Raw genomic sequence first — 15,106 nt, forward strand, 5'->3', positions numbered from 1 at the left:
AAATATCTGTTTATACCTATTCTAGTTATTACTTGAATTTTATAACTTCTGGTTGATTTGTTTTCTGTTTTTTTTTTTTTTTTTTTTTTGTCTTTGATTTGAAGTCTTGAAGTGTCCTGGTTAATCTGCTTCCTGGATAATCCAATCCCAGTAAATCGAGAATCTGCTGTACTTTATTATTACTGTATTTAATGTTGGTAATGTCTTACTGTGCATTTAATTTATCAATTAAACTTTATTATACATATGTATGTACAAGAAAATCACATTATATATGGGGTCAGCAGTTCGCTTATATCTGCAGTTTCAGCCATCCACTGTAGGTCTTGGAATGTATCACCCCACAGATACGGGGGTCTTACTGTATATATATATATTTCAGTATCAAGTATTATCTCAGAGTTACGTTATATGACTTTCGTATCTCCTATCAAGTTATATGTATTCATTTATAATGTTACATTTGTAAAATCTAGATTGTTACACGTATTTAGTTAAAAAGTACAATTTAATTGACAATGAAATTTAATAAGATTAATAAATTTTACTGATTAGTTGATAATCCTATACTAAGCTAACAGATTTCTAATACAGTGCTACGTGTTTCGCTATCTAGTTTTATGTTAAACCTTACACTACCCAGTTTGGGATATACGTTGTATCTTATAACAATGGTGTCATGTTACGAATGGTAAATCTGCGGACACTAAGTATTAATTAACTTTCAAATTCGCTATCTAAATTCAAATAAACCAAGGAGCTTGACTAGATCTATAAGCTACTTATAGAAAATAATTTAATATAACAATTAAGTCAATAAAACGGCTAAATATAATTAAAACTTGCATTCGTCAGAGCTGCAAAACCTTGTCCAACATGTGGATTGGATACCCTTACTGATTATAAATTTAATTCACTTATATGCCATGCATACTACTTTTCAGCTAAATGTTTAACATTTAATAAGATTGACAGAGATTGTTGAATTTGCCAACATATAACTGTATTTTCAATAAATCAATCAGTCAAACACGTGTGGTAAAACTTGGAGTATAAAATACTAGTATATACATGTTTAAACTATCTAATAAACATTTGTAAAATAATAAGAGAAGTTTACCTCAATATAGTACATAGAACACTTCCATATGATACTCTCCAGAAATTAAAACGAAAAAATCAAAAATCTTACATTAGAGTAACAAATAATTAAAAATCAAATTAACACAATTAAAAATAAGAAAATTAATTAAAATAATTTAACGAAAAAATTACAAAACGATTTTCCTTCCTGAAGCTGACAACGCTTTTCAACCATATATTGTGATCACAAGAATGAAAATTAACAAATAGGGGTGAGCATATAACTTAAATATGGATTATTTGTCTTCGCGCATGCGCGTAAAAGCCCACAAATCGGAGATCAGATATGGCTGACGAATATTAACAGAATTCTCGTGTAATTTAATTTCTATAGTTTCTACAATTAATAGTCGCGTATAATTACATTGGACACTAAGTATTTTGGCCTCGTGAAATAAAAAAGTATGTTTTTCATTAACAGCATGAAAGGCTAATTCTGACACTGCTGAACAAGAAGCACGAACTGAGGCCGCATGTTAATTAACACGAACATTCAGAGGAAAACACGTCGAACCTTGGTAAGACGAGTCGCAATCACCGCAAGAAATGTTGTATACCAGGTCATTAATTTGTGTTGCGAACGAGGAAAGGACTGAGCAGTTGTTCAGTATGGTGTGTAATTTCTGTATTGGCCTGGCCACAATTTTAAATTTGGTATCTTTAAAGAATCTGATAAGCTGTTTGTGCCACTGTTCAACATATGGGACAGAAATAAAGTATTTTTTGATATTACTATTGTTGTTTGGTGTAGTAGTTTGTATCCTATCCTTAGCTTGTACCCTAATTCAGTTTATTGTAGCAAGGAGATAACCCGTTTAAGAATCTGCTGGTTAATATTTGTATTTCTGAGCCCAAAGTAGATTCCGACATTGAATATTTATAGGCATTTAGAAATTGATTAAAGATAATCAATCTTTTGTAGGTGAACAGGCGATAGCTGTTATAATGTAGAAGCATACCGGTGTTTGTAAGTGTTCAATAGATGTTAAATTGGATTTTATTCGAGTCCCGAGTAAGCGTGAAATTTAGAAAATTTAATGACTTTGTTTCCATATCTTCCCTTTCCAATGTAAATTTGAGTCTAGAATGAATATTATTAAATGAATGTAAAATGTCTTGGATAGTACTACTATCAGTAATAACTATAACATCGTCTAAATACCTCCCATAGTATGTGATACAGGGGTCGAAAAGGTGTCAAATGTATATGCTCAATCGTTGAGAGATAGATCTCCAATATTAAGCCGTTCAGGCTCAATCCCATTGGCAAACCAAAAATTTGTTTGTATACTTTGTCTCGAAAGGTGATATAGTTGGCCTCAACTAACAGTTTAATTAAGTGAAAAATTTCCTTAATTAAACTGTTAGTTGAGGCCAACTGTATATATTCAACACCAACAACATTTACAAATAATACAATAAAACAGTTCATGTTTTTGTCAAATGCATTTGTCATCTGACTAAGACATGAATATGAATTTGAAAGAGAAATGTTATTTTTATAGCATCTCTCTCTCCCTCCCCACACACACACAAACACTCTCACACACACACACACACACACACACACACACACACACACACACACACACACACACACACACACACACACACACACACAGAAAATCTATTACCCTTTCAAAACATCTGATTTGTTATCCCTACACTCTTCCAGTGAATTCTCTGCGAGTGTCATAGAGAAGAAAGTTAAAAATGTTGTTGAATATAACACTGGGAAAAGAACAGTCTAGTTTTAGGCCAAACAGCAAATACCATGATAAAATATTCACACTAAGATAGATTACAGAAAAGTAGAGAGAACTTTCATGAACTGTTATTTAGAATTTGTTGACCTTGTAAAAAATGACAACTCTGCAGTGAGGATTAAAGGAAGCATTGGAAAATGATTTAAGGTTAAACTTTCAGTAAGCCAGGACTGCACCTTATCCCCACTTTTTATAATTTTCATAAACTGTTTAATAAACAAATGTAAGCTACAAGATCTAGTGAGAGAGATGAAAAACACTGGATTAGTATTATTTGTGACTGGTTTTCCGGTGTTAATACTAACCCTCAAAATTTTCAGGAATTCCTGAATAAAATATATAAAAGTGGTAGAGAAATTGCCATGAAAATGTTACATAAAAACAAAAGTTATAAAAGTTGTAAGTGACAAGGAAAATTTAATTGTGGACTAGATAACCAAAATTTGCCATAAGTTAGTAATTCAGAACAGTCTTTAATGAAAGATTACACATGGAAATAAACAACAGAATAACTAAAGCAGGAAGGGTAGGCAGCAAATTAAACAAATACATTTAAAGAAAAGGAGAAATTAGCCAAAAGGCAAAATTAGCTGTTTATTATGTCTCAGATGAAAATTTATTATTGGTTCTTCCCAATGAGGGCCTCTTCTCCAGTTAATTCAATCTGTATTTTTTTTTTTTTCTTTTCTTTTCTTTTCTTTTTTGTTATTTGTTATTGTTATTTGGTTTTTTTAGGAGTATTAGCAACGAAGACCATATTGCTCCAGGATATGCGATGGTCATTCCCTGACCTTTCCACATCCTCCATATTTGGTGGCGAACCCCGGTCTAATCATGAAGCGTGTGCGCTACACACTGCTGCTCCTTCCCACCTGGCTACGGAGGCGCTTTCTTTTCTGATAAAAACCCCAAACACGAAAGGTATTAGAATCGGTATTAGTATTTAGTACTGTGTATGGGTTGTAGGTTGAGAAGACAAAGTTATACTTAACATTAATGTTAAGTTATACTTAACATTAAACTTGAATGTTTATATTTATTTTTCTTAAAACTCACCTCTGAAGGTTCTGAGTTTTCAAAACCCTGTATTTCATACTTAGCTCCATATGTTAAAAAAGGCTGCATGTTATTTATTAAAAGTTAATGAATTGAAACACAAACATGTATAGGATAATAATTAAAAACTAAGTAAGCAACCAGTTTCAGTGAATTTCATTTTTTCATATTATTGACACTGGCTTGTGCAAAGCAGACCCCTCATTATAGCAGACACTTTCTTGTCTTTGTATAAAATTAGAAGCAAAAATAAAAGTGAAAAAAAATTTCTAAAAAAAGTCAGGTAATTGAAATATTTGTCAACCATTATTAAGGTAACTGCATAGCTGCCAACTGTCCAGATTTACAATGTAGAATTCACATCTTACTTTATTTCACCCTTCTCTGTCTCACAGTCATATTAGGTTTGGTGACAAAGAGTTCCTCAGTCTTTTTACATAATCTTAGGTTGCGAATAAATTTCTGCTTATATTCCTTAATGAATTGCCTTGGGGTGTGCTGTAGTAGTCTACGTTGAAAAATAGAAATGTGCCATAATAGTTGTTCACTGTAATATGCGTTATTTCATCAGACTTTGTGGTACAAAGCTAATTAATAATGCTAATTGATGACATAAAATTTCAGAAGACATATATGCAAGATTCTCCATGTATTGTAAAATATGTGGGGCTGACTGCATTTCGTATGTAGATGTAATATTTCACTTTCAAGTGGTAGGAAACATGATTTAATCAGTCATTTGCAAACAAATAAGCTTAACAACAGAGTGCAGTGCATAAAAGAAGTGCAAAAGTTGAAGTTTCATTTCTTGGTGACGGTAATGTCATTCAAATGTCCAAAATGTTTATTTGTTTCTTTTATCATAGAACATAATCATCCCTTGATCATGCAGGCAGATTGTTCAGAAATGTGTTTTCTAATAGCAAAAAAATATATATATATTCTTATGGATGGAAGAGCAAAAATTGTGGTGACCTATCACAATAATAATTTTTAAAAAATAATAATAATAATAAAATAAAAAATCCAATCAAACGCAGCTTGTTTTCAGTGCCAGCACTTGAAGATAACTCTACAAGGTACAACATTGCAATTTTTCTGAACTGAAAGCATGCAGTATTCCTTTAAAAGAACTGTCTGGCACTTAGCTTTGATAATGCACTTGTTAAACTAGGCCTAAAAAATGGGATATTAAGAGTATTAACAGAGGAGACTGAATTTGGTAGTAATAGGCTTTCCTGTTCAGCTTGTGCCCTGAAGGTGAAAGTAGATCAATACTTAGTAGATATTTTCTACTGGAGAGAAGTATTAAAGAAAAAGTAGATGTAACCAATTTCGAATGGTGCATGCCACTGAAGTAAAAAAAAAGAAAAAGATTTTTAAGCATGTGACATTGTAGAGAGATATCATCCTTCTTTAAGAGTGCAAAAGTGATATTGTTGTACACGTTGGCACTAATGATGTTATGAGTAAGAGATCTGAGGACTTAACAAGGACAGGGCAATATGCAAAAAGTCACGAGATATGATGGAATTTGAAAGTATCTGCAATTCTGCCCAGACACGATAGGAAAGAGTATATTATTATTATTATTATTATTATTAGCCATACGGTGCAAGGAAGCCTGAGGCTTATGCTGCACCAGCCAAAAAAAAAAAAAAATTTTGAATTACCCCAAGAGAGAGAGAGAGAGAGAGAAAACAAGAGTCAGAAGTAGAAGGAAATCACCAAGAAAGAGAACAATGATGATATCCAGCTCAGGACCCTGGTTGTGCCTAGCCCATACTCACCAGATGTGAGTCCCCAGGGTTAATCAAGTTAGCTAGATTTGAACCAAATCAATGGTTTATTTGTGAAACTAGGAGGTACAAACCCTCTTCCACGTTACCCTTCTCTATGTTGAGAGCCTTTTCAATCAATTCAGCCCCGAAGAGAAAGTGCAAGACTCATGGGGTAGAATTTTTCTCAGCATAATCTGTCCTTGTTAATAGGAGAGACTGTTTTTACAGGGATGGAGTACACTTGAATAGAAGGGATGCAAGAATATGTGCTGATGCGATTGAGGCAGTGATAGGTGGGTTGAAAAACTGCTAACATGTGGGGGATACACAGACTATAGCTTAACTAAAGATGCAGGCAGAGGTGAAAGTGATTCTTGCATTGCTACTATTGGTACTTGCAGCATCCTGGAAAGCAAGGTGTCTGGGATTTCAGGCCCTGCTGTGGCTCATCATGGAACAAATGAATATATGTGCTGTGTTAGGGTAACTAAGAGTAAGAACACTTCGATGTACACTAATATTAGGAGCATTGTAAATAAATTTGAAGTAATGATTAAGTCGTCAAAAGCAGACATTGTAGGAATGGCGAAGACATTGTGTCACTCAAACATAAGTGATGCTGAATTTGAATATGGGGAGTACAATGTGTACAGGAAGGAGTCACAGGACAGGAGAGGGATTATGCTCTTAGTTAAGAAGCATATTAAATCTAAAACAGTACATCGAGTTGATTTGAATGACGAGTGCAACGTTGAGTCTGTTTTGTGTGACAAAATAATAGGTTTTTTTTTTTTTTTTTTTTTTGCTGGTGCAGCATAAGCCATACGCTTCCTTGCACCATGTGACCATTGATAATGCTAATACTAAAACAAATTTGAGGGTACGAGTGTGTTATAGGCCTAATGAGTATACAGAAAAATAGAGTGGGCCAGTAAAATCAGACTGTCTCATTATGGGAGATTTTAACTTTCCAGATGTTGACTGGAATTTATAGGTTAGTCACTCAGATTAGCAACACTTTTGTAGATTTCTTGGATGACTGTTTTCTACAGCAGCATGTTGGAGAGGCAACACGAGGAAGCAATACTATTGATCTAGTTATCAGCAGTGATTCTAGATACATTAAGAATCTTCAGATAAAAGACCCACTAGGTGGCCGCGATCACAGTGTACTAATGTGTAATTTATTTAAAGACATGACTACTGTCAAGAATAGAGGGAAAGGCTTTTGCTTTCATAAGGGTGAGTACAGCGGTCTCAGACAGTTTTTAAATTCTATGCGGTGGGACCAACAGATGATATTACCAACAGCAAATTCTAAATGGGAATCATTCAGGGGAGTAATCATAGAAGCTATTAAGATTTTCATACCAATGAAGAAATACTGTTCATGGCTTAGACCTAAATGGATGTCAGATGAATTATTGAGACACATGGCAGAGAAGAAAAGTGCACATAGGATGCATATAAATTATCAAGTAATATGGTAGATATAAATTAGTCTGCAATCAAGTCACAAAGGAGATTAGGTAAGATAAAGCAGATTATGAGAAGTCTCTGGGAAAGAATGCAAAGAAAAACAGCAAAGACTTCTATGCTTATATTAGCAGTTGAAAGAAGGGATTGAATCACATTGAGCCACTTGATGTTTATGGGTTAACTGTTGATGACCCTGCTCATGTTGCAGACAAATGTAATAAGTATTTTGCATCAACATTCACACATGAGAAATTCATTAGGGGAGGGGATTCCAGAAGTTTATCAAACTCTAACAAGGAGCTAAATGACTTTGTGATAACTGAAAGGAAGTAGAGGAGAAATTGTTGAGGATAGACATAAAAAAGGCACCTGGGGCAGATGGAATCTGTCCAGTTATATTTAGGGAGGCAGAAGGAGGTTGTTTGTTTGTTATTTGGTTTTTAGGAGCATTAGCAACTAAGGCCATATTGCTCCAGGGATATGCGGTGGTCATTCCCTGACCTTTCTGCATCCTCCGTATTTGGTGGTCACAGGCCAGAAGGAGGTAAGGAAAACCTTAGCCACAATTATGAGAGCATCCTTGATTCAGGGGAGTTCCCTATGGACTGGAGAAGTGCGATATATCATCAATTCATAAACAGGGAACAAAAGGCAACATGAGTAACTGCAGACCTGTTAGCTTAATGTCTGTTCCTAGGAAAATAATGGAATCACTGGTTAAAGAAATAATACAGGATCATTTGGACAGGCATGCAATTATATTGCAATCACAGTATGGATTTGTTAAAGGGCGGTCTTGTCTAACCAATCTGATCAAGACAATCAGTGACCAAGGAACTGGATGCAAAAAATAATTTTGACAGCATATACTTGGATTTCAGGAAAGCTTTTGATACTGTTGCACATAAAAGACTACTGTACAAACCAGAGCAATATGGCATTAAGGGCATATTACTGCTGTGGATAAAGGGATGGTTAAGTGGAAGAAGATAGAGAGTTGTTATCAATGGGCACTGCTGTTCATGGACTAATGTTATTAGTGAAATTTCCCGGGGTTCAGTGCTGGGTCCATTGTTGTTTTAAATATTTATCAATGATTCTGATGAAGGTATATCAGCCATAATGTCTAAGTTTGCAGATCATACAAAGGTTGACAGAGTGAGCTACTGTGACAAGATTTAGGAAAATTGGTCGATGGGCTGAAAAATGGAAGTTAAAGTTTAACATTGACAAATGCAAGGTACTGCACATGGGTAGCAGTAACTCCAGCGTAACTTATCAACTGTGTGGTTATATTCAGGGTAACGGGAGAATGAAAAAGACCTTGGGTAATTATGCAGTCATACAAGAAATTCTGTGAGCAGTGCAGACATGCTGCCAGGACAGCTCACCTGGTTTTGTCAATGATATTCATAAACTTTGCTAGCAGGGATAAGGAGGTGATTATCCCTTTCTATAAGGCCATGGTTAGGTGGCACCTTGAGTACTGTATACAGGTCTGGAGGCCTCACTTTAGGAAGGATGTTGATCTGCTGGAGCAGGTGCAGAGTAGGACAACCAGATTGGTGAAGGAAGCAAAAGGGTGCTTTTACCTAGAAAGGCTTCAATTCTGCAAATTCCAACATCTCAAAACCAGGCACCTGTGGGGAGATCTGACTGAAGTATTTAAAGCCCTGAATGTTAATGGTATTCTTTCACTTGCTGAACCTACACACATGAGGAGGCATAAATTCAAGTTGAGGATGATTGCAAGATAGATGTGTGGAAGTTTGCCTTCAGCCAGCGGGTGGTTGATTGTTGGAACAAACTTCCATCTGTTGTTGTGGAAGTGGATGGGTTGAATAAATTCAAGAGAGAACTAGACAAATTCTAGGAGGATACAGTTGGGTGAGCTGGGTTTTTTTTTTTTTTTTTTTAGCCGATGCTATATAAGCTTTCTTTCTTGCATCATCTGACATTACTACCAGTGATGAGCTATAGTGGGTTCGCGAGAGCCCATTGTTATTTTTTTTGAAAATTTGCAAGCCCATTGTTGAGACGATCATTTAGTTTACAAATGAAATCCCGAATACAATTATTGAGTATCCAGAGCCGAAACTATGGTGGGAATAGCGGAGCCCCATTCCCAGCAATTTAATGGTGCAATCAATCTGTTTTTTATTAAAATTGCTTCATTTTTGATTTAATTACAGTCGGACCTCTGTTTAACAAACTTCTTTATAGTGATTTTTTTTTGATTTCCCTTGGTAATTAAATTTAAATAGTTTCTGTTGAACGAAGAAAATTTCCATGTAACGAACGGATTAGGAGAGACAACTGTGTATGCATTGTTCTCACCTCTGGCCTTAAAGGCAATTTAGGTAATTAGAAAGTGCGAATTATGGGTGAAAGGGATTATCATTTCACAATGTTAGTGATTTCCGTAAAACCTATGCAGTCATATACCGAGAAGTCGCGCTAGCCAATAGCCTTTCCATATCCAGTCAGAGGATTAAGAAGGTTCTCGACACGGATTATAGCCTCTGGTCAATCTATGTTGTTCCCCTTTATTCCAACAATCGGGCATATGTTTTTTGGAGAAGTGAGTGATCCTTGCCTTCCAGTAAATTTCTCCTGTCTATGTTTACATGGTCGCAGTAGCTGAATATCCGTGTGATTCCGACATTTTGCACTGTATTCAAAGAACTAATGAGAGTAACAACGTAGAGGGAGGGAGGGGGATTGAGGCAACTAAGATATTATATAAACTTTACGAAGATGAAATGGCAGATTTTGAAACTTTGTCGAGCCTTTCACTGTGTAAAAAATGTTCCAAAATATAATGGCATACAGGCAATAATTAAAAAAAAAACTGTATCACCAATCTCCAAAAAACTAGCGTGAATTAAGGATGATTGCTAAAGAACTTGATGTGGAAACTATAAAGATCTGTCATATGTTCGGGCCACGATGAGCAGCTTGTAGCTTGCAGACGACAAGTGTGGATTGGAGGAATTATCCTGTTGTGCAAAAATTTTGAATCAGAAGTTAAATATTCCGGATTATTAAATCGACTTTTAAATTTGGAATTTCTTAACCATTTAGCACTAATGATCGACATCCTGCAGGAGCTCTCTTACCTTTCAGAAGCTTTACAGAATCACAATGGTAAGAGCATATAAATTAATTATTCGAACTATTGATGCTATTTCTAATTTGAAAAATTCTGAAGGAAATTATGAAGCTAAAATTGAGAGCATGTTGAAGTTGAAAGAATTTGAAGGAATCAAAATCGAAAGTAAAAAAAATTACCTTGTGACAAGTTATTAAATGCATTGTTTTATCCTTAAAGTATAAGTTATTAATGCAGTAGGGTGATTTTAAATTAAATAAAGAAAATAACGATACCATTGAAAGGAATTTTAAACGCATGCTAGAAATCGTGGAACGTGAAAGAACTTTCATCTCGGTTACAAGACGGTGAAAACCGAATAAGAAATTCAAGTTTTCTGATAAAATATGAAATAAAACTTAATGATTTTAGAGATTTTGTCGAAGACAGTTTATCTTTAAAATCGAGTGAAATTCCCTTTTCAATTAAGAAAGCCAGAAAATATCTTTGAAACCATTGCAATTAGCAGTGCTGAAACTGGGTGAGCTTTCAGTAAATAAATAATATTGTGACAATTAAACACATTGCAGATTATGATGACCATATATCTAAATGGAAAACCATTGCTTCAATTTGATCCGGATCGTTACGTCAAATCATTCCTCTGTAATCATTGCAGAGCAAAGCAGAAGATCGACAACAAATATTAATAAAGAAGTAAATTCTATATGGCAATTTTTAGAATAAATTTTTCTTGAATATTTGTGAAATAATTATTCTTTCATGTAATCTGTGATTTTTGTGTACTTTTTCTAGAAAGTTTGTTTTTTATGTAATATTTGTTTTTATATTGTGGAATGCTTTGTGATAGTTTTTATGTTATTTGTGATATGGGAAATATTTCATGTTATTTTTTATTTGCAGTATTAAAATTTTATCATAAAAAAATGTATCCATTATATTTCCCTAGTTGTTAAAAAAAAAAAAAAAAGATGAATAAAATGTTGCTTGTGTATGATGAGCACGCGCAGTAGATGGTTTATGCGAAACATTCTTCCATTTCTTTTAGGCATTTTGATTTGTATATATCGATTACGAAATAAAAGAGCTTTTTTACCGTAAATATTTTATTGATCATTCACAGATTTAAGAGATTTATACTTGCGAGTGCAACGTATCTAGATATCTCTGTAAAATAGCACTGATTGATGTACCGATCTTGTAGATGAAGCGGCATACTACGCAGCTGTTAGGGGCACCTAACAATGGAATATAATGAAAATGCGAGACGAAAAAGAAATTGTTGACAAATATTTGTATTGTTTCAATCATACTTACTGCAGTAGTAACTTCAGGAAGTTTAGGCGCCTCCATAGCCAGGTGGGCAGGAGCAGCAGTGCATTGCACACGCTTCTTGATTAGACCAGGGTTCGAGCCCGTGACCACCAAATACTGAGGATGCGGAAAGGTCAGGGAATGACCACCGCATATCCCCAGAGCAATATGGTCTTAGTTGCTAATGCTCTTAAAAACCAAAAATAACAATAACTTCAGGAAGCATGATTGTGACGTCATACTATTCAAAAATTCTAAAAAGTTAGAACTACAGACATTGTCATATCCAGTTATCATCGTAAGACGAGGCATGACGACCAGATTTTTTTTAGATAGACCTAGGAACGTTTTACAGATTCATTTATACGCATGGTTAAGGGGGTAATGAGCCAAATCTGACCACCCCCTAAATCCGCCCGTGACTTGAGATATCATACCAGTCACGAAAAATGCATCACATGCTCTGATCACACTTCTAGTAGTGCAAGCATGGGAAGCGCCTCTAGTGGAAGCCATGGATGACGTCACTTCCGTGACTGATCAGATTTACTCAGTAGAAAGTCGGAAAAACTGCGAGCCCATTGTTAAAATATTCACAGCTGACCACTGATTACTACTACTGCTTGGCTGTCTTTGTTTAAATATGTAACTAGATTGGTAGAACAGTAACAGTCTCTGACAAGTCTGTTTAAAGAACAGGTTTGAAGCAAGTGGTGAGAAACGTACTCATTTTCATTTCACAGTACATTTCACTGAGTACATTTCACAGTTACCAAATCAAAGACTACAAGTGATCACTTGCGAGTGGCACTGACTCGCGTTCAAATCCAGTTCGTGATCCAAAATTTTTCTAAGAAGGTAAATTGATGAACTCAAGAAAAAGAACTTCTGAATTGCAAACTTCTAGTGAGAGCAATCTTAAACAGGCCAACCAAGCTAATAATTTTGGCACGTTGTCTTCATTCATGCAGAAAGTTTGTTCATGTTTCTTTTTTCTGGCTTGAATAATGCAATTTGCTTGTTTCTTTTAAATGTTATGCCATTTGAAAATCCAAACGTAACTGTTCAATTCTATATACACTGAGATCACTACTGCTAGATATGCTGAAGAATTATGTGAAAATTTATTTTACCAATAGTTTTCAAATCTTACCCATCCATTTTTGAAACTGATTACCATAGCAGACAAAACCAAATGGATGTATCTGACCATAGGCATTTCTACTGACAAGCTCATGGAGAGTCTAAAATAAGAGGATAAGAGTCTGTTCTTTTGCTACTGAGGAAGTGCTTTACAGGTGCATGTGACAACATATGCACAAATTTCCTATTGAAAAATAATATTCTTATAAATGTTGAGATACCAAAATTTCATCAATTGAAAGTGCATTATTTTCAAATTTGAAATTGCCTATGATTAAGTTTCTAGTACATGTTGGTGTCATTAAAAATAAATAAATAGATGCTTTGCATCCTCAGTTCTGTCATTTTCAGTGTGACAATCTACCAGATGCTATTTATGAAAGAAGAAAGAGCTGACGTACAGTGGTCTTTGGTTGGGGAACTTTCAAGTACACGTGGAACCTTGACATATAACAGACTATCCCAAGTCATTCTTAGCATTTTAACAATTGCTCATAGCAGTTCTGAGTGTTAGCAAATATTTAACTAGGTGAAAAAAAAAAAATTCAGTTCTCTCTTTCTGGTGATGCTTTGGAAATGCTCTTGTCAACCAGTCTGAACAGTAATGTGCCATTGTTATAAACAGAACTTTTTATTCAACATTTCTGATGTCAGAATGAGGGCAAAGAAAACAAAATAAACAAGAGGGCAAAGTCTGCAACAATATCTTGCTTGAAGCAGTTAAAGTCAGTTGATGTCTAATAGAATATCTGAATATCCACAAACAGAAAAATGTTAGGTTACCTAACATTGGTTACATTCTAATATTGGTTACATTCTAATATGAAATGTATATTAAATTGCATTTTAATATTTTATTTTAATGTGTATTTTGCCAGTGAAATTTAATTTCTAGGGCAGGGTGGACTTTGAAAAACCTACTTTTTTTTTTGAAAAATATCCTGTTTTCCTCCTGCTTGCAAATGCCTGATCTCTCCCTTTTTGTAAGTCGAAAGCTGGCAACTGTGAAGCTGAAATTCTACTCTGGATTTATTTCAGTGTATATAATTTAGGGCATTGTTTTTCAGATTACTGATAGCATATTTAGCCTTTTCTGACCAAACTAATGCATTAAAACCATTGGATAGATGAACATATGTGAGATTACCACATTGTGAATAGTTTTATTTCATAATAAAATAATGCCTGCCCATACCTGCCTGCACCAAATTTAAAAATAGTTATGTGAGCATAGAATCGTAGTAACTATATTTTTGCGTTTGATGATATAGCTTTCTGGTGCATATTAATTTCTGATTAAAATGGACATAGGGTTTGTTTTTATCACCCATCTTGTAATCTGTTAGAGTAATACTGCTGCAGTGTTGGGAAAATTAAAAAACTTTTGTCCTTTCCTTTTGCTTTAAGTTGTACTTGCTAAATATATTTTGAATCTTGTTAGGTAATTCTATAATTTTCCTTGTTTGCTACTCTGTCAGGCATATCTGTTTAATCAATAAACTTTTTTTTTCATTACTGATATGTAATCATTAATATATTTCAGAAAGAAAGAAATTTTAACAATCAATTAACTGCCCTTTTTTTTTTTTTTATCAGAAGGAAGTTTTAAAAAAAAAAATTCTTTATTGTATCAGTAATTTTTACATCTTTTACATAGGTGTCCTTATCACAACAATGGGCAGGATGCAACACAATATTACTAGATGTCAGACCTTGGGCATTTTTTATAAATAGAACTGACATTGATCTGTACCTTATAGATTGCAATAAGGAGTGGAAAATTCAACAAGGGTCAGTTTTTACTCCTCCTCCACTAAAAGTAAGTCTTGTTACACTTATTAAAAATATATAGTGCCTATTGCAGTTTTAAAAATTCTGAAGTAGATGTGCAGTTGTTAAGTCAGCAGTAAAGTAAATGTCACATCACTCCTAAAGCAAAGTGACATTTGCTGCTTATTTTTTGTTTCAATATACTAAGAATTGGTATAGCGCTTTGAATGAAAAACCTTCTGGTTACATGGCTGGTTTCAGGAATATCACTGACCTTTGTTATTCCTTTTGCCTCACTGACCTTTGAAATAACAAAGGTCAGAATGGTAAATTACATGAACTGGGAATCTCTAACTCCCCGCACTGCCACTGTAGCGCGGTGGAGACCTGGGACCATGTTCTTGTTGACTGCCATCATAAACAACCTAGAATTGGAAATAGAACTAAGAAGAAGAATGGAAACAAGATTAATCAATACAAAATCCCATTATATGGCCTTCACAGATTTTTCAATAGCGGCATTCAAGAGAAGGAAGTTGCCA

General features: G+C 34.5%; 1 protein-coding gene across 2 annotated transcripts in view; it reads left to right on the top strand.

The window, feature by feature from the left end:
- Positions 1–15,106, top strand: part of Vps13B (vacuolar protein sorting 13B) — a 965,007-nt gene that overhangs the window by 751,412 nt on the left and 198,489 nt on the right. For both annotated transcript variants that reach the window (XM_090386413.1, XM_090386414.1), the window contains exon 40: positions 14,452–14,613. In XM_090386413.1, coding sequence (XP_090242539.1) covers positions 14,452–14,613 — 162 coding nt within the window. The remainder of the gene's footprint in view (positions 1–14,451; positions 14,614–15,106) is intronic.

Source organism: Mastigoproctus giganteus, chromosome 12, assembly GCF_048544385.1.
Source record: "Mastigoproctus giganteus isolate SK-2022 chromosome 12, ASM4854438v1, whole genome shotgun sequence".
Classification (NCBI taxonomy): domain Eukaryota; kingdom Metazoa; phylum Arthropoda; class Arachnida; order Uropygi; family Thelyphonidae; genus Mastigoproctus; species Mastigoproctus giganteus.